Genomic DNA, 26,568 nt, shown 5'->3' with positions numbered 1-26,568 from the left:
CAGCAGCCGCGCAGCCGAGGGCGATCCTCGAGTATTTAACTGCGAGTTAAATTCTGATTAATCGACGGCGTCGGCTTTATTAATTGTTTGTCCTTTTGATTTTACAACGTTCGCAGAACGCGGCCCTGCGAGACCGAAGACTGCCGTTTATTCCTTCTGCCGTCTGTTTCGCCCCCCTCCCTCCCTCCCTCTCTCACCCCCGTCCTTTACCCGCCGCGTTTTAATCCCGATGATTTGTTCCCGCTAATCCATTTGATCTGCTCGCTCGGAGGAAAACTCCGATTTCCCCTTAAGTCTGTCCGCCAACTCGGTCAATTAAATCTCATTAATCCTGCGTCACAATGAGTCCGCGTTTGGCTTACAATGGCGCTTTGCACCCGAGATAAGACTTATCGGAATATTTGTTCACTTAAACAATGATCATCTCATCTCGCACGTTTGACGGACAAAAGAGTAACAGCGGCGCAGTCGTAACTTTTACACTGGCATCGTCATAATTGCGTTCATCGATCATTTTCCTCTTTCGTCGCGAGTGATATCTATGGAATCGAGTTTTGGATATGTATGACTGGCGGATAAGCAGTCGTTACACGAGCGGATGAAGGCGGAGTTGCGAGAGACGCGTGGCTTCCATCGCGCTTCCCCGCCGACCCTCGGCCGCACTGCGGCGGCGGCGGCGGCTCGCGCGTTATGAAGTAAGTAATATTAATGGTTCCCCGCAGTCAGAATGTTCGGTATCAATGCGCTAATGTCGGCTTCCTGGCTTTAAAACTACCCAGTCATTCCGGCATAATTCAGGCGCATTGTCTGTCGCCGTCCAACTACCATCCGTCCGCCATCAGTTTCTCGCTGCCTTCCTACGGGTTCCTTATCGTCAGACATCCCCTTACGCGTTGCCTGCCTGCCTGCCTGCCTGCCTCCGCGTCTCCGTAACCGCGTCTCCTCCCACCCCCGCTTCGTTGTACCTTGCGCTCCCTCCCCCCTCCCACCTTCACATCTGTCGTCTCTGTTCAACCAATCCCGGACTCGTGGAACCACCCTCCCCGTCGCACCCGCGACGTCATTAATTACGACGACGGCGACGACGTCCTATCGTCCAGGACATCTGCTGGAAAATAATATTCATAAAGTTGAGCCTCGTCGTTACGATCGACTCTGCCCGCTTCCTTTCCCGCTGCCTCTCTTTTCATCTCGCTCGAGGGGGGGTTCTCCTCCTCTCGCTTCCTCTCTTCTCGCTTCGTCCGTCTTATCCCTCCTGCGCCGTGCCAGCGAGATGACGTCGCCCATTTACATTTACGGTCATGGTTTCGTGGCTGCCGAGACCGCGTCCACAAAGAAGTGTACCGACGACGACGAGCGTAAAACGACGGACATGTCGAAACGCGTCGTAAGATATTTCATTTCTTGCCACTTTGATAACCGCGCGTGATTACCGCCGACGTCGAGTCGTAATCTCGGGAATGGCACGATCGAGATTATCCCTATTCATTTGGTACAACACTTAGTTTAATATGGACGATTCGTCGCAGTTCGATGCGCACGTTAACGATTTTATCCCATCCGGATTGGCAAAGAAGAGAGCTAGGGATAAATGCTTAAATTTTCATAGAACGTAACGTAAATTGATATTAACAAGCATTTCTTACGAGCGTCTGAATAAATTAGAATTCCATTGTTTCTTTTTTTAACTTTTGCTCTTCTTTTTTAATTAACCCGTATAAGCGCGGTGCAGTATCGTGCATCATCGTGCGTTAATATATTACATTTTAGCATCTCGATTTACATCACGTCCGACTAAACCGCTACGGTATACTACGGCAAACTATTTTGCTACCAAGGACAAGAAACTCGATAGCGAAAATGCACGGCATTTCGTGCGGCGGAATTACGCGAGAGAATAGGGCGCTTATCGCGTAACACCGCGGATAAGCGTGCGGGTGGGGGGGGAGGAGGGGGTCGAAAAAAATAGCGTATCTCGGCGCAAGATCGGTCCCGGCTGTCAAACCGTCGGCTTTTCTCGTCTATCGCCGCGCGACGAGCGCGTCGAAACGGTTAATTCGACTCGGCGATCGCGCGGACGATAGCCGCAGCCGCCGCCTCTCGCTCTCCTCTACGAATACGGGCACGCTAATTGCGTTCAAACGAACTGTCAGCGCGCGGACAGGCGCACGGCGCAAACACCTACGGTGAGGTGTGTAGCTACAGTTAACACGGGCGCCGCGCGCGCCCGCGCACGTACGGCGCCGGGCAATGCGACGTGCGCGCAAATACGCGCATTGTGATTAATACCGTTTACCGCGGCGACCGGTCCGGCCGCGGAGCTGTCAGCGTACCGCCACGAGAATCCCCATAATTACGTGATGCGCCGCGACGCGACGTTTTCAACCTCGTCCGCTTGATCGACGCGAATTTTACGCGCGCGCTACCGAAGGTCCGAATTTCCGATTGTTTCTTTCTAATTTATTCCCTCCCTTCCTGCCGCAATTGTCGCGACGTGAGGCATCCATTGCGTTGCATTAGCAGCACGACGATCGTTCCGGTCGCGAGTACGTCGTTACGCTTTTAGGAATAATTCGCGAGACGTGGAGGCCACGTCTCAATACGCGAGAACGCGTACATGGGTGGAGAACTCTATACGGGCGAGGTCGCAAGATCGGCAAATTGCGCCAAGGCAAAGTGAATTATGCGCGAGAGTCGCCGCCGCGATTATCCCGGCGCTGACAAAGCGCGCGTTAGTCACGCTATCACGCTCATTCTTCCACCGTCGTCGTCTCCTCTCCGGCGCGCCCGTTGTTATCGTTCCTCGAGATTCCTTCCCCACCCCGTAATTTCCCGACATAATTTTCGCATGTAATTGCCGGTGTGCGGGCGCGATTGATCGGGCAATTACTTAGATATTTAAAGAAACGCGATCTGCATTCAAGAAAGAGAGAGATGGCAAAAGAAGGAGGATAGAGGGGGGGGGGAGCTTTAGGGTCGCCTTAATTTCACGAGAGCAGGTATAAAATTCATCGGCGGTCGCCTTATTCCTCGCCCGATCACCTTCGATCGTTCGTCCGCTCCTCCGTCGATCGATTACGCCGCTGACGTGATCTAATCCCGGCACAACGGACGACAATTATCGCCCGGGGATTTTTTGCCGCGACTAGACGCGTCTCCTCCGCACGCCGTGGTTCCTCGCGTGATTCGGCAAAAAGATCCTCGCACGGAAATCGTCGAGCGCGGACGGTCGAGCCGAAAAGCAATCGATTCGCGACAGCCACCCAGCCGCGTTCGGCGAACCTGATCGATCGGCAGGTCCTTCCCCGAACCGATTATCGGCCGCTTATCGACGACGGACTGCGCTCTAAGGACGATCGAGTTACGTCACGACCGGACAGTCCTTTTGAGGTAGGTCTCTCGCTCATCCTCCGAGCGACGATAATGGATCGATCATTCCTCCGCGATGGGACGATGCCGATAGATCGCACGTAAGGAATCGTAAAAGTCGCGTGAGGGCGAGAGAATAAAGCGATACGGGACGGATTAATGGGTACATGCGAGTAATGAAAAGTGATATAGAAGCGGATCCCGGTAGCCCGAGTAAGAAGGGCTGTTGAGAGGGGAGCGGGAGGGGCGAGTTGAAAAGAAAGGGCATATGGGCTAACGCGCGCTTGTTACATCAACGGTAAATCTTCCGACTCGTAAACTTCGAGGTAGTCGCGCCTTCTTGAGGAAAGACGACGACAGGCTGCTCCCGAGAGGGAAGAGCGGCGGGAGGAACGGGAGGATGCGCCCGCCAGAGAGAGAGAGAGAGAGAGAGAGAGAGGCTGAGCGACATTTATTTTATTAACTCGACTAAATTATTTATCGACCGGACGTCGCAGAGAGTGCCGTGACATCGTTTGTCCGAAATGATAATTAATCCCTCAACGGCACGGGGAACGCCGGCGACAACGAGTCACTTTTGTATGCAAATTCCTTGCTAATATTATGCGGCGTTTTGCTAGGAAAGTAAAGGAATTTTGATGGATGCAATAAATAATAGAGGTAGATTATTTTTCACGGAATAATATTACGATACAATCTTTCTTCTTGGAAAGCGATTGCTTTTTTGGGGTCATTTACGTGGAAAGATACGACGTGGAAAGCAGACGAGAACGGCTCGCGGCTTTGGTGCAAGCTAAGCGTTGCACAAGGGATGGCGGAACCGACGACGGGTATTACGGGGTCGAAGGGAATCATCCGGCGATGAGAAAGGGAAGGGGAGGTGTCATGTTGTGCCAACGTGCATTATTAGAACGTACGTCATCGGCCGGTAACGAGCCAAACCGAGCAAACTTTGGGACGCGAGCGACGTTGGCGACTTCAACGCGTCCACGTCGCCGCCGCCGCCGCCGCCGCCGTGGCCGTCGTCGTCGGCCTCGTTGGAACACCGACAAAATGATGATTAATTAAAAACATAATTATAGTCGCGCCGTCCACAAACATGTCCTCCGGATACTCCTACCGGACACTAATGTACCGTGAAATTGTCATCCTCCTTAGGTCTCCTCAGTATTTTTTCCCACTCCTCGCTCTCGTCTCTCGTTAAGCCGCCGTCTTTCGTCGGATATTTTCTCAGCGCGAGACGCGCGCTATTCGTGTCGCGGCATCGGTAGCGCTGGCTAACGAGCTTGTGATCGTTGTCACGTCGTATTTTTAATTTTATTTTACGCTGTTGTACGCGACGCCTAGACGGGACCTCCGGCGATGCTTGTGATTTAGCCTGTTATCGCGAAATTCAGGAAACACGTTTCTTTATTTTTTTTTTTTATTCGTTTAACGTCCATGCATCCCTTTTTCTGAAACAGATAATATTGCTGAATCAATTAATTTGATTTATCGGAAATATACTTAATTCGGGAATAGTCTATCTTTTTGCGAACGATAAAGCGCTGAAGGTAAAGATAAAATAAATGAATGATAAAATGATTTCTATACTTTAACTAGTTTGAACAGATTAATATTATGAATATATGAGTTATAATCTATTTTTATTGTACAAATAGCTCTTGGAATTTTTGAGTAGAAATAAGTTATGACTTTTTGATCAATTAAAAAATTTACTGTGACGTAAGCTCTCTTTTTTAAATCTTGAGATATAAAACACTACTTGGATGACTATTCTCGGGTTAATTTATATTGTTTGCATCAAACGTAAATTTTTTTATGCTTTATTGCATTCACCTAATTTGAATTCTCTTCTCAATCAAAATTTAATATTACGGTCTATATTATCTATATCGTCTATAATTGCTCTTAACCATTACGCGTTTTAATTTGGAATTAAGCTGCATTATCTTGACACCAAAATATCCGTCTTTCCGCCACCTTTCGCCGTCTCAACGGACGCGTATTTTTCGCGCGGTATCACGCTAAGATATATTGTTATTAAATGGTTCCCCTTCAGTGCCGCACACATGTCAGTATATTACGTAGTGCGGAGCCTCCGGACACGGTCGAGTGAGGGGTTACACGCTCGCTGATGTACTCTTATTTATACTCCCGCGACATGCGATTCCTCGCTGCACTTCCGGCGAGCGTGTACCTTCCGCGCGCTCTCATCCGCCGTGGCTTTTCCCTCTCGCTATTGATTCGACCCTTCGTATACTCTACTAGTTTCACAAAGGCTTCGGTGTAACGAGATGAGAATCGATATTTCGAATCTCGAGGAAACGGCGGCATCGAAGAACGCAGATAAGAAATTTGAGGAGCTTCGAAGCGCGAAGCTTGGGCGATCCGCGCGGAGGAGCGGTCAACGCGCGGGGGAGAGGGGGGACGGGCGAGCGGGAGCGGCGGGGCGGTTAATTGAAAAGCGGCCGGAAGGGCGTCGTTAAATAAACCGCGGACGAACGTTCCTGCGGTTCCGCGGTGCTACCCATTCGCAGCCTCGGTTTCACTGGCACTTTTGGTAATGAACTAATATTTGCAGTGTCCGTCCCGCGCGGGCGTGCGTTTCCGCTCGCGCGTCCCTTACGTTGCGTGCATGCGCGCGCGTACGTGCGTATAACGCGCACACGGGCACCGGACACGGAGGTGGAGGTGTGTGGACACAATCGTCGGCGTGTTATCAGCGACCCTTCCGTAAATACGCGCTTGGCCCCGCGGGGTCGGAGCCACACCACCCTCCCTTCCTCTCTCTCTCTCTCTCTCTCTCTCTCTCTCTCTCTCTCTCTCTCTCTCTCTCTCTCTCTCTCTCTATCTATCTCTCTCTCTCTCTCTCTCTTTCTCTTTTTCCTCCCCTCTCTCGCTCTCTCTCTCTCTCTCTCTCTGTCTCTCAACGGCGGTGCACATGCATGTGCGTCGCCGCCGATGCATGCGCTCTGGCTCGAGAGCGCGAGAGCGAGAGCTGTTACGATATGCATACAGATCAAATAGCTCCGTGTGTGCTTTGCATTCCCGACGATTGCGCCCCCGAAATCAGATTCTTCTGCCTTCGTCGTCCACATTCTCCCTTCCTCCGGGGCGACCCCGTGCGCTTTGATCAGCGCGACGTTTTTGCATGAGCGAAATGCGTCGCGTCCTTTTGAGGATCTTCAGGCTCGCGTCTAATAATTCCTTCGTAGGGAACAAAGTGAAAATGCTCATGTGAAATTAAAGTCCAGCTGAAACAGTTAATTAAATTTGATAAGCGAATTCTTATCGGTTGCTTTCTCTTCTTATTTTTTTATCATTTCTCACGTCGCGTCGAGATCTCCGTCTCTCGCGTTTCGCGAGAAAGATCTCGAGATTAAGAGCAGAAGGAAAACAAAGTTCCAGGAGGGGAGAGGAAGACTAGAGGTGTAAAAATCTCCCTTCCACGGTACTTTCTGCGGGTGACAGCGCATAGACGGAAAGAGAAACGGAGTTCCCTCCGGCACGGTGACAAACGAGCCGAAGTGGCAGCCACGGTCACTCGACAAGAATAATCGTTTTCCAATTGAAATCCAATAGCAACTTGGCGCGTGACTGCTGCGCCGCCGTCCCTCTCACTCATGTCCTCGCGCCCTCCGCATTGATCAACGCTTCTAAAATGTTTTTGACATCGATTATGCGGAAGAGCACCGGGCACCGAGAGAATATACTTTCACCGGTGTCTGCCCTCGCCACGAGACGATGGATCCAGAGCGATCCCGACCGAGCGGTCTCGTCGACGCGCAAAAAGCGGGCTTTTCGAGAATTTAAATAATATCCTTTTATATATTTTCTGTCGCGCGCGGGCTGCACAAGTAGCGCGGCTCTCGTACGTTTGCGCGTACGTCGGCCGTCATAAATCCCGCCGGGCGGCTCTATGGGAAGAGAGAAAAATCTACAATTCTAAAGCTTTCCATAAAACACTCGACAAAACGCTTCGCTCGCACTTTTCGAGTGGCCACCGACCCCTCCATCGTCGCTCCTCTCTTCCACCACCTTCTCCTCCTCCTCCGCTTTCTTCTCTTTCTCCCTTCCGTTCTCATTCTCCTCCGCGTCTCTCCTCCCGCACGTCGTGGAATCTGTTGAAATATGTAAAACCGTGTAACCTCTTCAATTTACATAGCCGTGCTCTCCGCGTACGCCGAGTGGCTGCCGCGCTAATTGATAATTCCGCGTACTATACTCTCCCTCTCACGGTGGTACCCGCCTCCCCCGGGCTAGAAAATTGCACGAGCACTCGCCGGCCAATGCAAACAGCGTCGAATCGCGGCAGCCGCCGAGGATCGCGTTGAGCGTTACTTACCGTACGTAAAGATCGACTTTCTCCCGAGTGTTTCTCGAGGCTCCCTGTTACGTGGAGCCTGAACGCGGATCTAACAATTTCCGACGATACGTGCCGATCACGTCACGTGTCGAGGAAAACTTGACGATCGTTCGGAGCGTGCAACAAGACGCAGTTTCCTTTCGCGAGGAGAAATTCAGGCGGGGGGCTTTTTTTTATTCGTCGGAAACTCGCGCCCGCCGGGAAAAATCCTCTTTGGAGAAATTGTTTCGGTGGCGACTGACAGACGGACGGAGCCCCGGCAACGAGAGAACGAGAGCAAAAAAAGAGAGCGAGAGTGCATAAAGAGAATGAGAGGAGAAGGGGGAGATGATGATGATGAGGCAAATGCCTCGGACGTTGTCTCACGTGATAGACGTCCATCATCGGGCACGACGAAAGCTCAACATCGCGAGGCGACACATAAATATATATATATATATATATATATATATATATATATATGTATATTCTGTGTGTTGATGCAACTATCATTTTTTCTCCTCTCGTCGCGCTGGTAATCGCGGTCGCTCGCTTCGTTTTCGCTTCCCTCTTCCACCGCTATCTCCTCCTCGCCGCCCTCCTCCTCCTCCTCTTCCTCGTCCTTTTTTTTCCACACGCGGCGCGCCACACCACGCGTGAACCACTGCGACGGCACGCCGTTGCCACTGGTATTTTGGAGCTCGCTGAACAAACAAGCGCCGATAAAAGTACCGGGGGTATACAGTACATCTGGAAGTAGGGATCATCAGTCACGGCGCATCTGCGAAGCACTCTAGCTCTCTCTTCCGCTCCCTCTCTGCCTCCCACTGTTTCTATCTGTGTTTCTCTCTCTCTCTCTCTCTCTCTCTCTCTTTTTCTCTCGCGCGGCCGCCGATGTCTCGGAGCGCTCACTCGTATCCACCCATCGCGAGCGCTAAAAACCATTTGTCATCGCCAGCGTAAATATGCTCCCGAGCGAAACGTGCATTCGACTTGCCTCTCCCCGCGAGAAATCGAAGGATTATTCTGGTAGTTTGACGCGGCGGCGCCGTGAAATGTGATTTTACAAGAGCGTAGGATTCGCCGCGTGGAAGGAAGAAAAAAACGGTTTCATCCCGTTTTATGAAAATCTTTCTGGATAAACGAATAAAAAATTTCTTTCCATTGCGCATCAGAACCGTTGATCGTCGCGATAGAGCACGACGACGAATCGATCCGTTCGAGTGCCCACGAACGGGAATACATACGGCGTATTTCTCTCGTAGCGGCGAGAAGACAAAATGAAATCGCGGGAAACGCGGCGCGGGGAGGGGGAGTAGGGGCGCTGGGGCTTATCTTTATTTAGTGTAACCACACGTCCGCGCTCGGGGGAGTACCTTAAAAAGTTCGTCTAATAAAACCCCACGGCCATTTGTCAACGGGGGTGCGTGGCGCCCCGGGGGCCGCTCCGCTACAAAATGTATGTAAAACACATCCAGTCGCGGCTCCGGTGAGGCCGTAACCGCCCGCGTCTGATGGGCCGACATCTAAAATAATAAAAGTTGCCTCCGTCATTTGTCAACGCTTCTCCTCTAAGGAGCGACACGGAGAGCGAATCTCCCGCACCGCCACCTCGTAATTTCGCGATGTCGCAGCTGCGAACGCGTTCGCCGTCGACCCTCCCCTCACCTTCCTACCCCTTGCGGGAGACACTGTGCCAGGACGATTTCGTGTGTGTCACGGGCGCCCTTAATTTTACGAAGAGTCGGAGGGCGCGCGCGATTCTCGTTACCCCTCGCGGAATAAGAATTTGAATGAAGCTCGCCCAAGTCGACTTAATGCGATAACGCGCGCGACACGATGACGTGAGCGTCGTGAAAAGCACCAGCGAGGAGGAGCCCACGAAAGTCGAGCATTCATCCCCGCTCCGGTTGCCGGTTGAGTATTTTTGCTCGAAATTGCAGTGATATTCAGGCAATATTCTTTTTTACATATATGTACGCACATACATACATATATATATATATATATATATATATATATATATATATAATATACATTGTATGTGCCAGCTTATATGCGCCGTCTCTCGAGTTTTTCTCTCTACTATAATTATCTGCCTCTTTGAATTATATCGGACAATCGCGTGCGCTCGCGTTAAAGATTATTTACGGTCGAACGCGCTTGCATACATACGCATCGACGGCGTGCACAGACGGCGATCGAAACTTTGTATGCCCGCGTTTTACGATACGTAGACGTTGGCTTAATTAAACCACGCGCATGAACGGTTCCCGAGGAGGAGGAGGAGGAGAAGGAGGTTGAGCGGCTTCGTAAGGAGCGTCTCTCTCTCTATCTCTCTCTCTCTCTCTTTCTCATCGGCGCTTCGGGTATCCGCGGGGATCCCAAGGTGACGCAAAACGAGGCGTTTCCGTACTTTATGCCCGTCCGCCTTAATCCCTCGGCGATGCGTAGAGCGAGAGGGGAGAGACGCGACGCGCGCGGCCTTAAAGTGAAATAATAAATAAAATAATATATCCCACATCCCGGTGCCGACTCCGCGGACCGGGCAATAATCTAGGAGAACGAATGTGCCAGACGACTTTTATGAAACGATCCGAAGGGGCCCACCTCCACCGTAGCCCTTTTACGCGCGTGTGTAGCTGAAAAATAAAATTCTAACCCTTTCTCTCGAGACACAAGGGGGAGACGCGCGCGCGCGCGCGCGGGAGGGACGAGGGAGAGGGAGAGCGCGATGGTAGTGACGGGATAAAATGTTAAATACTGCCGTTGAACACCAGGGGCCGACAATAAAAGTGTCGTAAACCGCATTCGCTCGCGAGTGATGCACCTGCTTGATCGTTGTGCGGTACCACTGTGTCTCGTCTAATGTCCATTGCGACTACTCGTACTAGGAGATATCGATCGTTGCCGCAAGCACGCGCGCATCAATTTGTTAAACGGACGTTTATCCGAGCTTTGGGGGGAAGCGTGCGTTTAAAATAACAATTTACGTGTTACATACGATTTAAATTGATTTACACGCGTGTTACGTGTTGCAAGTACAATTTATAAAAGTAGTACGTCATCTCCTGTTACACGCAATTTCCATGAAAATAACTTATACGCGTTGTTAGATAAAAATGTATACGCTTTTTCTCGACTGCAGAAAAGAAAAAAGGGGCGCATTAGTTCGGAAATGGGAGATCGTTCCCGTTCTCCATCGCGGATAAAACGCGCGGGCGAGCCTCGTGGAAAATCTCGGGCTGTCCATAAAGTCGACCTCACCCTCGGTGGCGTGTCGTTTCTGCATTGAAAGAATGATCGAGTACCCCGCGCCGAAAGGGCGAGCGAGCGAGCGAGCGAGCGAGCGAGCGAATGCGCCAGGCCACCCGACCACCATCAACCGGTGGTGGCGTTTGAGTGTAACCGCGCGCAGCACTCGCTTATTCCAGTTTATTTTCAAGTAACCCTTCACATTGCGCTAATGTATTTCTTTTAAGCCGCCATTCACGCCGCCCGACATTTCAATCCGGTCCATTCAGCGTCCGCCTTCCGCCCTCCCGCCTTTCCGTGAAACACACGGCCGATCGATCTAACCAACACCGCGCGTCAATATTCACACGACTTAATCCATTGCGGCGAGTGACTCGTCATCTTTTTTTTTTTCCTTCCACCACCTCTCCTCTCGCCGCGCTCCTTTCCCGCGCTCTCTTTTACATATTTCCCATGCGTAGTCATTTTGCGATACAGCCGCCGCTTTCTTCGGCTGATTAATGCGGATTAATAGACGGAATAGGCGAGCCACGCGTTTTATAAAAAAGTAACTAGGTAATTAGTAGTAGATAATTAAACAAGATTAATTGATGAAGATTTTATTTATATATGACTGTTTGTGAGTTATACAGCAATTTCACCGATGTGCCCTTGTGAAATATTTAGAATAGTAGAGCGAGAGAGAAAATTGAGAGTGAGGAGAGAAAGAGCATAGTTACTTACATAGGGAGAGAGGGTTTGATCGGGAGATAAAAGTCCATTGCTGCGTTCGACGTTATAATAATCCGAACATGTACGACACGCGGTGAAAAGGGGTTACACTGCATTCCTGTTCGTTTAGATGTCTATAACGCGCCGACAAAGGGGTCCGCCGATCGCGCGTGGGCTCGTTTCGACCCTGTGGATCGCTAAATATTTCATTTCGCATCCCTCGAAACGTTTAATCTCGATTCAGGTATCGCGCGTATGTAGTATTGCGCGGCTCGCGCAGGTGACTACATATTAGGTGGCTCGCGATTTGCTCTCGCTTCGTATGTTGCATCGTCAAGGTACATAAACGAGATTTGTTTGGCAGAATTTCTTCATCGCGATTACAGCGGACTGTAGATATTGATTTCGACGACATTTGCATCGAGACTTTTTTTTTATTTTAGCGAAAATTCACGCACAGTTGGCAACGTTTTGTATCTACGTTAAAATTAGTTCTTGTTAAATTTTTAACGTTTACAAATGTTAATTTAATAATGCGATTATGTTATTTGAATATTTTGCATTAAATTAATATTCAACATTTCTTACTGTCAACAATCTTGTGTTAAATTAACACAAAAAGTTTGAGTGGATTGTTTTATAGGACATCCGATATGTTAAATTTAACATAAATTTTTTAACCGCGCGTCAATTAAAATTTCTCTTTGTACGGGAAAGGAAATTCTATACCGATAAAACTTCTACCACGACGAGTAGTAACGAAACATAGACATAGAAACGCGGTCATATTCCTGACTCTGATCGGACATCGAGAAGTTTCATTATTCGGGGCTGCGGTAGCTCCGTCTCTCTCATCCCCCCGTCCCGTCTTCGTTTACATTTATGATTTAATATGATCGTCCATTGTTACGTCCCCTCCGGCTATACCATCTCCCTTTCTTCCCGTACAAATATCTCGCTTTCTATCCTCGTTACCTATGTAATTTGAACGGGCTTTATTGTTGCTTCTTGCCAGAAGAATGTCTATCGTTTCCCCCTTTTCGGTTTCATCTCTGCTCTTCGTCTTCTTACAACCCGTTATCCAGCATTATTTCCTTTTGTGTTTCTCGCAAACACGGAGCTCTCGAACAATACGTTGTCCTTGTGTAAAAAATTTTCTGTGACAATAGTTTGTAGTGCAAACTCGAAATAACTCCGGTGTTAATCACAGTTAAAGGAACGTAAATCGCAGTTAAATCGGGCGGCACGCGGCGGAATGACAGTGGCGTAACAAAGGCGGCATAAAGGGACGGTCGTGCGCGGCATATTAAATTCGCACAGAATTCGACGAACTTTTCACCGGAGCATTATGGGTCGGCTATCTGGATGATGTAGCACCGAAGTTGGGAAGACTTTTCCGAGCCAAGGCCTCCTCTTTCTCTTACTCTTTCTCTTCTTCCGCCGGTCATATCTTTTCTCTTATCTCTCTCTCTCTCTCTTTCTCTTTCGCGTGCGCGCGCTTTTCCTTGCTCCCCCTCTCTCTGGGCATAGCTTCCAGGGTAGCAATCTTTTATTATTAGCGCAGGCTTTACCAGACAATGAAACGAAAGGAACGGAATATGATATTGTAGTACAGAGGCCCGTCGGAAAGGGAAGCTATTGTCGGTCTCTTTGAATTTTAAAGTCAACGATCGATACGGCTCGGGGGATGCGCCTTTAGCCATGTAGCCATATAAACCGCTTCAGTCCGCCTCCTGTCTCACCCCTGACGTACCACCCACCCATCGTGTGCTCGTCCTTCGAGGTCCCTTCACCGCCACCGGCTTAGTCCCGGTTCTGTTTATTCGGGATCACCCGGTACGCGATGATTCCCCAAGCGACAAACCACCTCCCGATTTCGCCGTGACGATACGCGAAGGAGAGGTGTGGTGGTGCTGCCGCTCGCTCCCGTGCACTTGTTCCTTTCTTTTCGATTGCGAATCCAAAGGATAATGATAATAATGATAGTTTACCCGTGCCACGCCGTAACCACGGCGGAAGGAGTTTGTGCAACAAGTCGATGCAAATCGTGGCAAATTAATAATCAACGAGATATCGATATCCTGACTGCTGTAGAAAGTGAACCACCCAAGTGTGAGAAAGGAAAACTGAAACGCGCCAAGTGTCGATAGACTCGGATGCGGTGAGCGATGTCTATACTCCTGCCTGCCCTTTCCCTCCCCGCGAGAACGGAGGCCGTCGCAAGGCCGTCACCAAATTGTCGGCGGACTAATGATAAATTGCGTCCTCGGCCCTGCGAAAACGCCCTACCCGTACGAGCACGGCGCACGGGGAATCAAATTGCAATTTGTTATTTGTAATTCCGAGTGTCGCTTAATATACTCCCGGCGCTCCCACCTTCCCTTCGCTCGCTTGGATGGCGCGGAAGGGTTAGAAATTAAGCGTAGGTTGATGAGAAAGCGCGAAGGTGCGAGGCGAAAGGGTGCGAGGGTGTCATCTTGTTTGGTGCTAATAAACGGTGATTAAGCGCGCGCGTCTCTCCTCTTATTTTTATCGTACCACGTGCACTACGAGAGCTGAATATCTTTCCTAAAGGCAACTGCAAATCACGCCTTGCGTCGGAGCGCATTATTCCTACTTCGTCATCGTCATCGCGGTGATTTCAAAATCTTTCCACCGCTTTCTCTGTCTCTCGGAAGACGATTTCCATCGAAGAATCGACATAGGGAGAGAATCGTCGGTTCAGCAGGCAAATATTCGATTTTGTCTATTCAATTTTCCAGAAAAATGACGCGCTCCCCCGGGCGCTCCCTCTCCGCCCTTTTCAGCCAAATATTATCGCTGGGACTCGAATGCGCGACGAGAGCGGGGGTTCGCGAAGGAAAAGAATAAGTTCGATCAGTCAGAGGGTGGCGGTTACCGTTTCGGTTATAGCTTTCGGAAGCGTCGTCGAATCCTATTCTTGCGCAAACCCGATAAGGTCCTTTTTACGCGTATATTTTCGCACACGCGCCGCCTATGTACATACGTCGTCGCACGCATCCAAAGAGCGAGATGAGAATATCGAACGAACGGTTCACCATATTCGTCTATATACCAATATGTTCCGCTTCAGAAAGTTGTCTTTTTTTTTCCTAAGTAAAATTTTAAAATCATTAAAAACACGATTGATATCGAATCGGCAAGTAATTTCGATGAGTGCGGATTATAAATACCTGTCACGTGACGTGGACGACACTGAAAACTGATCTCGGAAGAAGATATCGGTTTCAAATGTTCGAAGAGGGGCTGCCGGTATCAGCAGAGAGCTTTTCCGTTCCATATGCCCACATCTCCCGGGAGCAAAAACTCTGTCGCGCGTGCGATCATCCCTCGCGCCATGACTTTCGATTTTTTTCTCACGGTGTATTTTTCTTGAATATACTCTGCCGGATACGCAGGAAGGGGGGTAAGGCACGGCGAGTTGGCTGGCGGCTGCGGCGAAAGGGTCGGTATCCGTGAGTTTATTTGCGTTTTGCCTGCCGGCTGAGCATCGAGGCGTTCAGGAAAGCCGGGGAGCGCGATCGAACGGAGAGACTTATCGCCGTCGAGCGGAGAATCGCGCGCCATGCTACGACAGTCGTTCCCCCCCCCCCTCCTCCGCGCGTCCGCATCTCGCCCCCGTGTTCAGCCTCCAGCCTCGGGGCGACGATACGAAAAGGGGTAAATCGGAATGGAATTATTTATGTGCGCGCACGTGGTTCTGATGCACCGTCTAATCGATAGCGCGTCGAAAGGCTCCGACGATGTTTACGAGAAGTCGACCCCTCGCTCGTCTCGCTCTCCTCGGCGACGTTGATTTCTATCACTCGCGACTGAAACTTTCGCGGCGCGAATCGTACTTCTTACTCCTTTTTTTTTTCTTCCGCACAAATGATCGTCAGATTGAACTTTCGAAATAAGGGGATTATTATAGTTTGCCGATACGTTGGTTCAGCAAACGCCTTATCAGCTTTTTTGTATATATTGAAATGATATAGTCCTATAGGACGTAAATCCGAATAGCGGATAAGGCTCAGGAGGATATACACAGTCTTTCGAACGTACAATACTTTCCGAAGGGTATCGAAGATTCTTTTTTCTCTGCTACGAAGCGGAGTCCTGCCGTTACTTTCGGCGGTGAAAGTGGCGCGAAGGCAGCGGCGGGTTGAAGGCACGTAAAAAAAAGTCCACGAGGGACCGAAATTGGGGTAAAAACGTCCCGGCGATTCGGCGCGGCGTGAAACCCCCGCAGATTGACTCCATCCGAAACCGCGATAAGCCCCATCACGCTCTATCTTCCTTTCTCTCTCTGTCCCCCCTCTCGCCCTTGCCGACCTCTGTCTATGTGTATCTTTTTTTTTTTTCTGTCACCGTGGAGGAGAGAAATCCCGTAACGACCATCGATAGCCCTTAATCGAACGGTCCCGGCTTTCCCATTGCTGGAAAGTGATTTTTATTTTCCACTGATTCTAATTTATATCAGCCTTTATGGGCGACGTCGGCAGGACGAGAATGCGTCGCGACGCACACGCACACGCATTCAAGATTGCAGCCTTGTACTTGTGAGCACGCGTGCGTGCGTGCGTGCGTGCGTGCGTGCGTGCGTGCGTTCGCAGTTCGCGAGTTCAGAGCGAGGGGTTGGCCCTGGCGGTTATCTTTCCGTTACGCGTTGGCAGGCATATGCCCCCCCCCGATGCTGCTTTCCGAATGGGGTGGTGCGTGGCGCGGAGGCAGGGCGCGTAGGTCATAATTTTCAGATTTATGTACAAATGTTTCTTTCGCGCGCTCGCGCGCGTTTTCCTCGTGGGGAAGATGCCTATCGTAAAGTTTCGCGGAGAATTGAAAAATGCTCTCGAGGCTTTTTCGCGCGGGCGATGATGAAACGCGGGGTGGATCAGCCGCTGCGAGAAAACCGCCCTTTCGCATCCGTGAAACGACGAAGCGGGACAGGGGAGAGGGGAAATGGGAAGGACAAGAAGAGGGGAAAAGACGGTCGCGCGGACCTGTATGCCCGTTTCGCTCGTCCGGCTTCTGGCGTCTCTTTTTCTGATGCGCCTTAAATAATACGAGAAGAGAAACGAACGAATCGAGTAACGATCGTAGTTTCGCGATCGGCGCGTCTCTCATTTCCACGGCTAGTGTTTTACGAGAGACCGTAAAAGCGGCGAGTATAAAAAGCGGTTCGTTAAAATACAAATTGGCCGTGTTACGCGTTGCTTAAGTTACTCGTACGTACGGATGGCACGGATACTCAAGCGCGCGCGCGCGCGCACGCACTCACGCATGCACGCACGCACGCACACGTAGCGGCAACAACGAGGTACATTCCTCGAGAATCGGGCGGGTCCGTTTCATAATTCAGACCCTTTCTAGGCACCCCTACTTCGCATACCCCCGAACGTCATTTCTGATGTATGACGCATAGTACCGGTGCACTCAAAGTGCTATCTGTTAACGAGCTTCTCTACTCGGGGCTTGTCTTACGCATTACACTTTATTACGGAAACCTAATATCTTCTCCGCTGACGCTATCGCTCTGTCCAGCCGTTTGTACAGTACATTAAATATTAACAGGAGGTAGTGTTACGTAAGAATATTATTCGGTTATTCTGATTACCATCATTTCCTGTATACAAACGTGGCTTTCTCATAATAATACAATTTATTTGCATTTATTAACCTTTGACGACACAAAGTGTGGCTTATAATTTTTTTTGTATACTCTTAAGATTCTTATATCTCGCAAAAATGTCGGTTAATTTACATTCCATGCGTGTAATACACACACACACACACAGGAAAATATATTCTTGAATAAAATAGATATTCCTTGTTTTAAATAATTTATAAGTTTATTTATCCGCAAATCTGTCGTAAGCTTATCATAAATAACAAATTTATTCAAAATATATTTTTAATTCTAGTAATTTAATACCTCAATTAAGAATATCAAATTAAAATAATTAATTTGCTTTACTTATTACTTTGACTTTTTTTCAATTCAATTTTATAATGTTTTTCAAAAAAGTATAAATTCTTTTTTCAAGTATATGATAATGAGTTTCTAAAATGTGTGATAAATATATTTTAAGACTGTTTTTAAGAAAATATTCTTTATCGAAGATAACCGTTACTTATTAGAAGGGAAAAAGTAAATTGAATAATCGCTTTTCTTCGCAGTAGAATAAATATTTTTCTGCGCATACACATGCACACACGCACGAAATCACTCGAGATGTATCGGCGCGTATCATGCGCGCGTGCGTGCACCTATCGCCAATCTCTCCAGCGAAAGGTTTTCAGAAGGTTGATTATAGATTTTCGAGTACACGCCAGTCGTTTTGTCGAGCCGCATAACATTAACCGGGGTACACCTTATCTCGCATGTAGGAGCACGTGTAAACGACCGGTCCGGCCGCTGCGTGCGTACACGCGAGGACGAGTGGAACCGCGAGCGAAACGACGGCGGCGGCGGCGAGTTGCGTGGGTCGCGTTTAACGAAAGGGACAGCATCGTCGTCTCGGTTTCTCTCTCTCTCTCTCTTTCTCTTTTCCTTGCGTCCCGTCTTCTTGCTATTTTCACTCTAACTACCGTTCAGACGCTAACAGTTACGAGTACTCTCTCCCTAGACCGATGACAGAAAGATCGTCATCCTCCCGCGTCACTCTACTCTGAGTGCTTCTCGAAAGTTGTATCACTTTCCGTATTAACGCTTCCGTTTCATAGCGTCGTCAACGTGTCATCGTGACGCGCCGGTAACTAACGTCAATGGTGGTACATGGTGTACACCTTGTATTCATTTCTCGTATCTAATGCGAAACGAATGAGGTAGTATTCAGGACTCCAGCGAGAGACCGTCGTGACTGCCGTTCACGTTAAATCCTCCCGGCAGGATTGTCCTCACGGAATGAATTAACAAGGTGGCCCCGGCCGAAATCCGAGGCGAAACGACCGGGCCGTTGAAACGGTCCGGGAGTCGTTTGACTAAACAGCCGGTTATCTCGTCGCTTAATCAGCATTGTCTCCTTAGCACCCCCGGAACGCGCGGGTATCCCACCGCCGCGCCGGGGGGGGGGGGGGTGGAGAAGGAAGGAAGGAAGGAAGGAAAACGCGCGGCCGGGGCGACGTCGAAGACGGTGTGCATGCCCCCGAGGAAACAATTTAGCTCAATCAACATTTCTAGGCGAATCTCGGGCGTCGTCTAATTAAACCGCTGTCCCGCGCGGGGATAAAGTCGGAGGTTATCGCCGTCGTCGTATCTGATCCCCCTCGGCCGGGCTTAATCCAACTGCGTTTCCACTTCCAAGTCGCGCGGGGGTATGCACGTATCCTTTTACATATATATGTATATACGTATACACGGGACGGAGCGGATGGAGGAACTCGGGGAGAGTCTCATTTCCTGTCCGCGGGGGTCCCGCAAGGGATACATAATTAGCCCGGTTGGAACGAAAGGAGGGGCCACCGCCGCCTTACTGCGATCTTACGTTTCTCCTCCTTTCACGGGGGGAGAGAGAGAGAGAGAGAGAGAGAGAGATGCTGCGCTCATCGATTTCTCGAAATAACGGCGGGCTTATATTCAGTCAGCGCGATGCAATGAATCAATCGTCATTGCCGCAATTCCGACTGTTATTTCGCGCTATTCCGAACGATCAAGCCAATTTCGGAGGATTGTGGAGGAAGATCGAGAAAATGGATCCTGGCAGAGATTGCGATTTTCGCCGTGGAAACCATCTCGGAATTGTGTGCAGGCGTCAGAGTCAATCGCGAGACGCGCGCTGGTAAATTAATCTCAATCGTCGGCGGGCCTCGTGTCATTTATCATGACTTGTTACGGAAAGGCGAGGCGCGAGGGCGAAATACACGCGCATTGATATGGAGTTAGCTACGGTAGCCTGTGTACGATTGCGTCGCGGCCGCCGCCCGGATCTATCAGTCAAAACGACGAGGGTCCGAAGAAGTGAGAACTAATTTGAAAAATGCAGAGAGGCACTTGGATTGAGCGATGTGAAAAAAAAATGTACTGAGTGTCGCGCGTCATTTTTTCCCCCCTATCCTGACGTAATACGGAAAATTTTAACTGTGTGTATGTGTGTGTGTGTGTGTGTGTGTGTGTGTGTGTGTGTGTGTGTGTGTGTGTGTGTGTGTTTCTGTGAACGTGCATTCTTGAAAGTGTAGCGCAGCACGCCAGTTACTTGATACTATATCCGGCACGAAAATGCCGATATGATGTTTATGGATTTTGCGATAGCGTTACTCTTGTTGCCGAATACCGGCGATTATTTTCCGATAGACAAATTCCGAAGCGGGAAGTGTTTATTAGAGATACATTCAGCGTTTATTCAATACCGCTGGCATACTACACGAATATCCTACGGATGCTATTGTTGAAGATCGGGCGCGTGTTTACGGAAAAAAAAATTTTTGTTCTTGTTTCGGGTCAAGGAACCCGCTGAAACTTTTCGCGATAGATACACATAGTTGTTTACAAAAGGGATGAATATTAATTATTTGCGACGATGATCAATTTTACGTTTTATACACGATACACGACTGTACCGCACCCTCCGAAACACAACACGCAAGTAATTTTCTGTGAGATTTAACTTCGGAATAGAATCGAAGAAAATCAGAAATTAATGTCAGAGGGTCAAACGTCTTACTTCACCTTATTGATGTCGGTGGAATGTCAGGCATCCGATGATTGAATTCGAGGAAAGGGCTTTTCACGGGTTGCGCACAGTTTGATAAATGTTGTCCGCCTCTCGCGATATGCCGGATAATATCTGTAAGGATCTGAGAACACAGAGGATAGGACGCCCGGCCCTTTTTGTCGGGGCGACGGCATCGTTTGTAATTCGAGTCCATTGCCCTGCGATTCGCCCTACGCGCGAAGGAACCGGAGTTTCAACGCTTGTACCACGTCAACGGGGAATCTCCCGCAGTAATTTATGGTCTCGCCGCATTTCCGAATTAAGTCTACCATTTTTTTTTCCTCTTTGCCCGCCTTTGTTTGAATTAGATCGCGTTTTCTCGTTAAATTGACGCACATCGCGAAGCCGAAAGTTTTCTCTAACTCGTAATTGAATAATTTAAGGGTGCTCGGTGCTCCAACGCCGTTTGTGTTGGACGCAACACTTCAGAAAACAGTGTCTTACAATTGCAATGGGAAGAAGTCCTTTCAAGATCGCGTTACGACTGCCACGAGGACACTCGTTAGTCGAGAGCCGCGGAACCCCTTTCGCTTCGAATGTCACGGTCCTAAGGGTGGAATTTTCACTCCCGGACTCGTAGAAGCGCGCACTCTGGATCATGTTACGACCCTCCGCACGGATCCAGGTCGTTTATTATTTCGACTTGGTCGAAATATCTACGAGGAAGCGACCCTCGAGTTATGTACTCGCGCGGAGAAAACGTTTCGCCTTTCTACGCGAGATTAATTTTGCAGTACAGTAATTAACAAACTGCCGCGAAATCTCGTATCGAGTCGGTGTATCAGCTGGTGCACGTTTTTTTTTTTTTTTTAACCTGGCCAACTGTGTAATTCCGATATACTGCGAATTATTTCGACGTGCCTCCTGAGAATTTATCAAAGTATGCAAAGTAGACTGAAATTTTTTTTGACGGTGATTAAAATTTTCATTTCAATCAACGTCCCTAAAATATTTTCGTCTCGTACGCCTGGCAGTTATGAATGTAATAGTGTGTGTCGATCGGTATTACGACGTTCGGGCTTCCCCGTTACTCGATAACGGGATAAACGCGCGAATAATTGGGGATTCGCGATTTAGGCTAAAAAAAAGTGTTTACACGCCGCGACATGCGACGACGCGTCGTGATAAAAATTCATTGGCGTATGTGAATGCTGGAACGCCGATGGCACGTGCATCGTTTATTAAAAAAGCTGTTGGACGGCCGCCCAGGATCGAAGAGCGCGGGGACATACCTTCGCCATTTTACAGAGGCCCTTTGTCGTGCCGAAATTACAATTGCTATCGTCATTATCGGATGCGTTATGCGCACGATGCGTTTGGTGGACGTGGAAATCCCTCCCCATTGTTTGTCGCGCGTCCCGTTTTGATCGAAAACGTCAAAGCGGCCGAAAAAACATACGTCTCCCCGGAATGCCGATCGGAAAAATATGACCGAGAGGCGCCCCCTCTTAGAGGGGGTGGCAGAGTCAGGGGAGGGGGCGATGCATTATCTGGTACAACCTGGCGTTGCTCCGCGAGACGGCGAGAGAGAGTGCGATCCGATTTCGCGAAGTGATCTAGAATCCTCCGGTGGCTTCGCTTCGCTCGTCCTCTCTCTCTTTCTCCTTCTCCTTCGACCTTCGGAAACCTCGCCGCCTCCTAATGAACTCCCGCTGTGTTCGTGGCGGCCGTTTCTGAACGGTCGGAGATAGGGAATCCCCGCGGAGTCCATCATTACCGATTCAAAATTAAAGCTAAAGATACAGAAGGGCGCACTTTCGTTTTCGGCGCGGCTTATTAGTTTTCGCAACGCGCAAAGCGCGGGCGATTATTTATCAACGAATTAATAATCGCGACGACGCACACAACCGAATTTAATATAAACGTTCGGCCGCACAACCCTCCCCTCTCTCCCCGGTTAACGAGGAGCCTGTAATTTCGACCGGTGGATACGGCGCCTCGTTATTCCTCGACGGTTCTTCCCCGCGTACGAGGGGGTAACCTCCGCGCCTCCTCGACTGAGGTAGGGCCACGATCACTAATTATATTCGCGTATCCGTCGAGATCCGCGTAGGAGCGCCGTATTACGCGCGCATAATGAAACCCGCATTAACGTATTCGCGCACGCGAATACGCGGGCTCACATACACGTGGATGCTCACACGCACACGGACGCCGCGGACGTCCCTGTAGATGCGTAGACACGGAGAGCGCCGCGACGTCGAACGTAATATTCGACTAATTACAAATTTAATAACCTCGGTTCGTTGCCGGTTATTGCGAGGCCGCGACGTCTAAATGAATCGACTCGCGCTTCGTCTTCCTCCCCATTTACCCCCTTCGCCTTTTTCCTGACGTTTCTCCCCCTCCCGTCCCGTTTGCCATTTCACTTCTGCCAGATTATCGAAGACTTCGTCGTCGGAGTAGAGAGTACAGGATACAGATCGCGCGAAAGGCACAGGGGTTTACCCGGTCGGTTTGCCTCTGTGTTTTAATGGACTCGCATTACCAATTAAAATTTAATTATCATCGAAATTAATTCATTATTCGAACGTCCATTGGGCGATATCTTATCGAGCCGTTATTATACTCGATGGAACCCGTCTCCTCACTTTCTTCTTTTTTTTTTTTTATTACCTCTGGATTACGGTTAGATTTCCATGATATCCGCGCCGGCCATTTCGATCACAAGGGCGAAATATCTGCTCTTTTCTTGACTCTTTCTAGCCGGGGAATCTTTACATTTTGCGGTCTGCGAGGTGCGCACATAAAGGCTCTCTCCGTTTCCCTTAACACTGCCGTAACTTATCGCTCGTAGACACAGTATTTCTCTCCGGCTCTTTGAAAGCATTTTCTCATTAAAAAATTAAGGATGGGGAGGGGGTCGGAGAGGCGAGCGGGGAGGGCGAAAAGGAGCGAAGCGGTTGCAGAGGGACGAGCGGGAGTGATGGAGGGTGAGGGGGACCGAGTTCGCGGTGCAGAAACGAAGCGTGGGTCTGAGACAGGAGGGTTTTGTGGCGGCGAGCACGGGGAGGGGTCGGTAAGTGCTCTGCGGCTCCCAGATGCGCCCAATATTATGTTTAATGATATTAACTTCTTACTTAATGGTCCGCGGTTCGATTCGAGGTGCGAAAGAGTCGTTCCCTGCCCCTCTCCTGTAGCCGCAGCTCCAAACCGAAGTCCGGAAAAAAGTACACCTCGGGGAATAATTTGGCGAGTCGGGAGTACGAGAAGAGTGAAAGAAAAAAAATGAAAGAGGCAAGAGACGCGTGGGAAAGAAAAGGGAGGAAGTATTGCAGAGGGAGAATGAGAAAAGAGAAACGGATACGGCGCTGTGAAAGAATCTAATCACTCGAGAAACGCGTTTCACATTTGTCCCTCCCTCTCCTCCATTCTTTCCTGTCTCTATTTCGAAATAAATCCGCGACTACGTGGATGACCTCCGCCATAAACTTCACGATAAAAGCTACGGGATCGGCGAGCGCGTTCCCCTTTTTTTCTGCGGCAATACTACCGAGGGTCGTTTCTCTCTCGCCCTCAACTCTTTACGCACGATTAAAGAATCTGTCCCTTGGCCAAAGTGCTTGTAATACGGAACTTTTGTCACTTGAAAATTATTTTCTCTCTGCCGCGAGATAATATTACCTCGAAGAGGCAGCGCCATTAATTAGGTTGGTTCTTCGCGACGATATTAATAATTCCTAATTATTCTATCAAACGCGATCTGTGAGGAATCAGCCAACAGGGCTCAATTACCCCCTTCATGCTTGGAGGAACGTTAAAATGTAATTTTGTACGGAGCCTTTATCTTACTTGCTTCCCGCGGCTTTACGATGGCAACTGCTCGATTCCGCGATCCTCGCTCGCTGCTTAGCGCGAACCGCAACATCGGGACAAAAATCTTAACGATAAGCCAGGATGGCACCTGGGGGCATGAGCGCCAAACAATATAAAGCTAAGATTAAAAGTTCTTTCGTGGCGCGATAGCGGAAAACCGCGGTGCCGCATTACAAAACGACGATTTCGTAAACCGAGGAAATCGAAATAAAATGTAAAGAAACAACGCGGAATCTCCGTCCTTCTTGCAAATTTATTTTTTCGCTCTTTCGCAGAATTTCACTTTGCGAATATCTTTGAATAAATTTGATTAATTTATCATTGATGACGATAAAGCGCGATTCTTCTTCATGGCGTCTTCGTAGTGGGTTAAATAAATGCGAGATGTGTGCCGCGGCGGACAAGGCGATTAAGGACGATAATGCGCGGTGTACAGTGATACGACGAGGACCGTCGCGGTGTGAGACCGGTACTTATCTTCCTACGCGGATCCCTTGCCCAGCGACTAGAATAATTATTTAATTAATACCCTACGTATAGCAGCGGAGTCCACCTCCGCGCTCGGTCGATTTAAATCCCCCAGATTAATACGAAACCTTTCTTTTCTCTCTCCTTCTTTGTTGCAGGCTCCGCGAGGAGAGGGGCGACGCCGAGAGAGCGCTGGCTTTGGACCACAAACCCAGGGACCTCAGCTCGCACAATGGTAAGACCACACAAGCATGCTCGATATTTCGATTTTAATTATATATATATATATAGCTTTAAGAGAGATTACACATAAAGACGCGTGATTCGTCATTTGCTATCGATTAATAATTTAACTCTTTGAATTATGATGGGATTCTTAAAGTTCTAGACTTCTTTTTTGCTCAGTTTTTAATTTAATGAATTTCTTGATTTTAAGTGCACAGTTAGTTCCTAGTCGTAAATAAATGTAAAAAATAGGCAATCGTAAATTTTTATTTGCATAATTGCTGCAAACAAATAGTCAAAATTTGTGCCTTTTACAAAAAAAAATGTATGTTTTCTTAAACTATTATCAATATTGAAACAACAATTTAACAACTTAAGGCAGCTTAAAATATTTTTCAGAATTTATCTTGTTTTTTTATTATAAAGTAATAATTTTTAAGAAAATGTAGAAAATTAATATTTGGATTGTCACGTTCTGATTCGTAGTTAACGATCCGAAAAGTTTCTGGGTACAAAGTTACATTTCAAAATAATCGATCTAATACAAAAATTCGTGACACAAAACGTTTACAGTTAGTTAACAGTTTAATAATTTGCAATAAATATCTTTCACTTGGATACAAATGTCGACTTATTCTCTAATTTGGGGAATCAGTGTATTATTTAGTACAAAGTTAGTCAATAGTCTGATTTCAGTGCTATACTTGTAAGTATATTAATCATTGATATGTATATTGTTTTTTTAATGGTAATATATTGATTCCGATCAGCTGTATCCCACTCTTAATTAAAATTACTGAGGAAGATGGTAAATAATTACCGATGAACACAAGTATAGCACAGTTAATTAATAAGATTTTATTAAATCAAATTTAGAGAATACATAAAATCTGTATCGATACATTTTTTTTATTTGTTACAAAACGTACAGAAAATTTTCTGGATGCTGTGTGAATTATTGCCGCGTCGTAGACGTTACAGTCGTTTCTCGTATTCCTACCTGCCTGCCGTAGCGCCTGTCACATGGATTAAGTATGTAACGCGAGATCTTTAATCGTTAGAATTCCCCCAGGTAACACGGTCGATCGACGCGGACGCCGACTCGAAGTCAAGCGGCGCAGAAAGATTTTTGACCGCGACACGGCGCGGCGGTCCGAGAATCCGAGCGTTATTCGTTCTTTTCTGTATTTCTACCTTTTCGTTCTTCCCCTCCGGCCCGGCGAGTATGCGTCCGCGAAGTGGACGAACGACGTTTAGGATCCCCGGCGATTAAGTCCGATATCGGGTTACGTCCCTGGCCGTGGCCCCGCATCTCCTTCTGATTCCCTATAATATTATAATCCGTCTGATGGAACTCTTTATCTTCCGCGACGGGCCCACCCCCGCCCGGGACACCATTTCGACTTCTACCTACACTTCGCATCTTTTTTTCCGACCCGTCAAATAATGTCCGCGCGCACGCGTACAAGGCCCCGATCGCATTTGCATATTTTAGTGCGCACGCAATTAGATTTACGAGATCGAAATTCACATGTTTCACACGAGAGAGAGAGGCGCTCTCGATCGCCGTGCGGGATTTCGACCGGGGACTCACACAGCCTTCAACGGCGCGCGGCCGGCCCGGTGTGGAAGTCAATTTAACGTAAAAGATGTACGATTCAT

At 48.7% G+C, this 26,568-nt stretch overlaps 1 protein-coding gene across 9 annotated transcripts in view; it reads left to right on the top strand.

Moving 5' to 3' along the window:
- LOC105831539 (dachshund homolog 2) overlaps positions 1 to 26,568 on the top strand; it is a 193,212-nt gene that overhangs the window by 95,319 nt on the left and 71,325 nt on the right. For all 9 annotated transcript variants that reach the window (XM_036287761.1, XM_036287763.1, XM_028192552.2 and 6 more), the window contains one exon: positions 24,840 to 24,916. In XM_036287761.1, the coding sequence (XP_036143654.1) occupies positions 24,840 to 24,916 (77 nt within the window). The remainder of the gene's footprint in view (positions 1 to 24,839; positions 24,917 to 26,568) is intronic.

Source organism: Monomorium pharaonis, chromosome 5, assembly GCF_013373865.1.
Source record: "Monomorium pharaonis isolate MP-MQ-018 chromosome 5, ASM1337386v2, whole genome shotgun sequence".
NCBI classification, from domain to species: Eukaryota; Metazoa; Arthropoda; class Insecta; order Hymenoptera; family Formicidae; genus Monomorium; species Monomorium pharaonis.
Note: the sequence above shows the minus strand (reverse complement) of the source record. Positions and strands in the feature narration are given on the sequence as shown.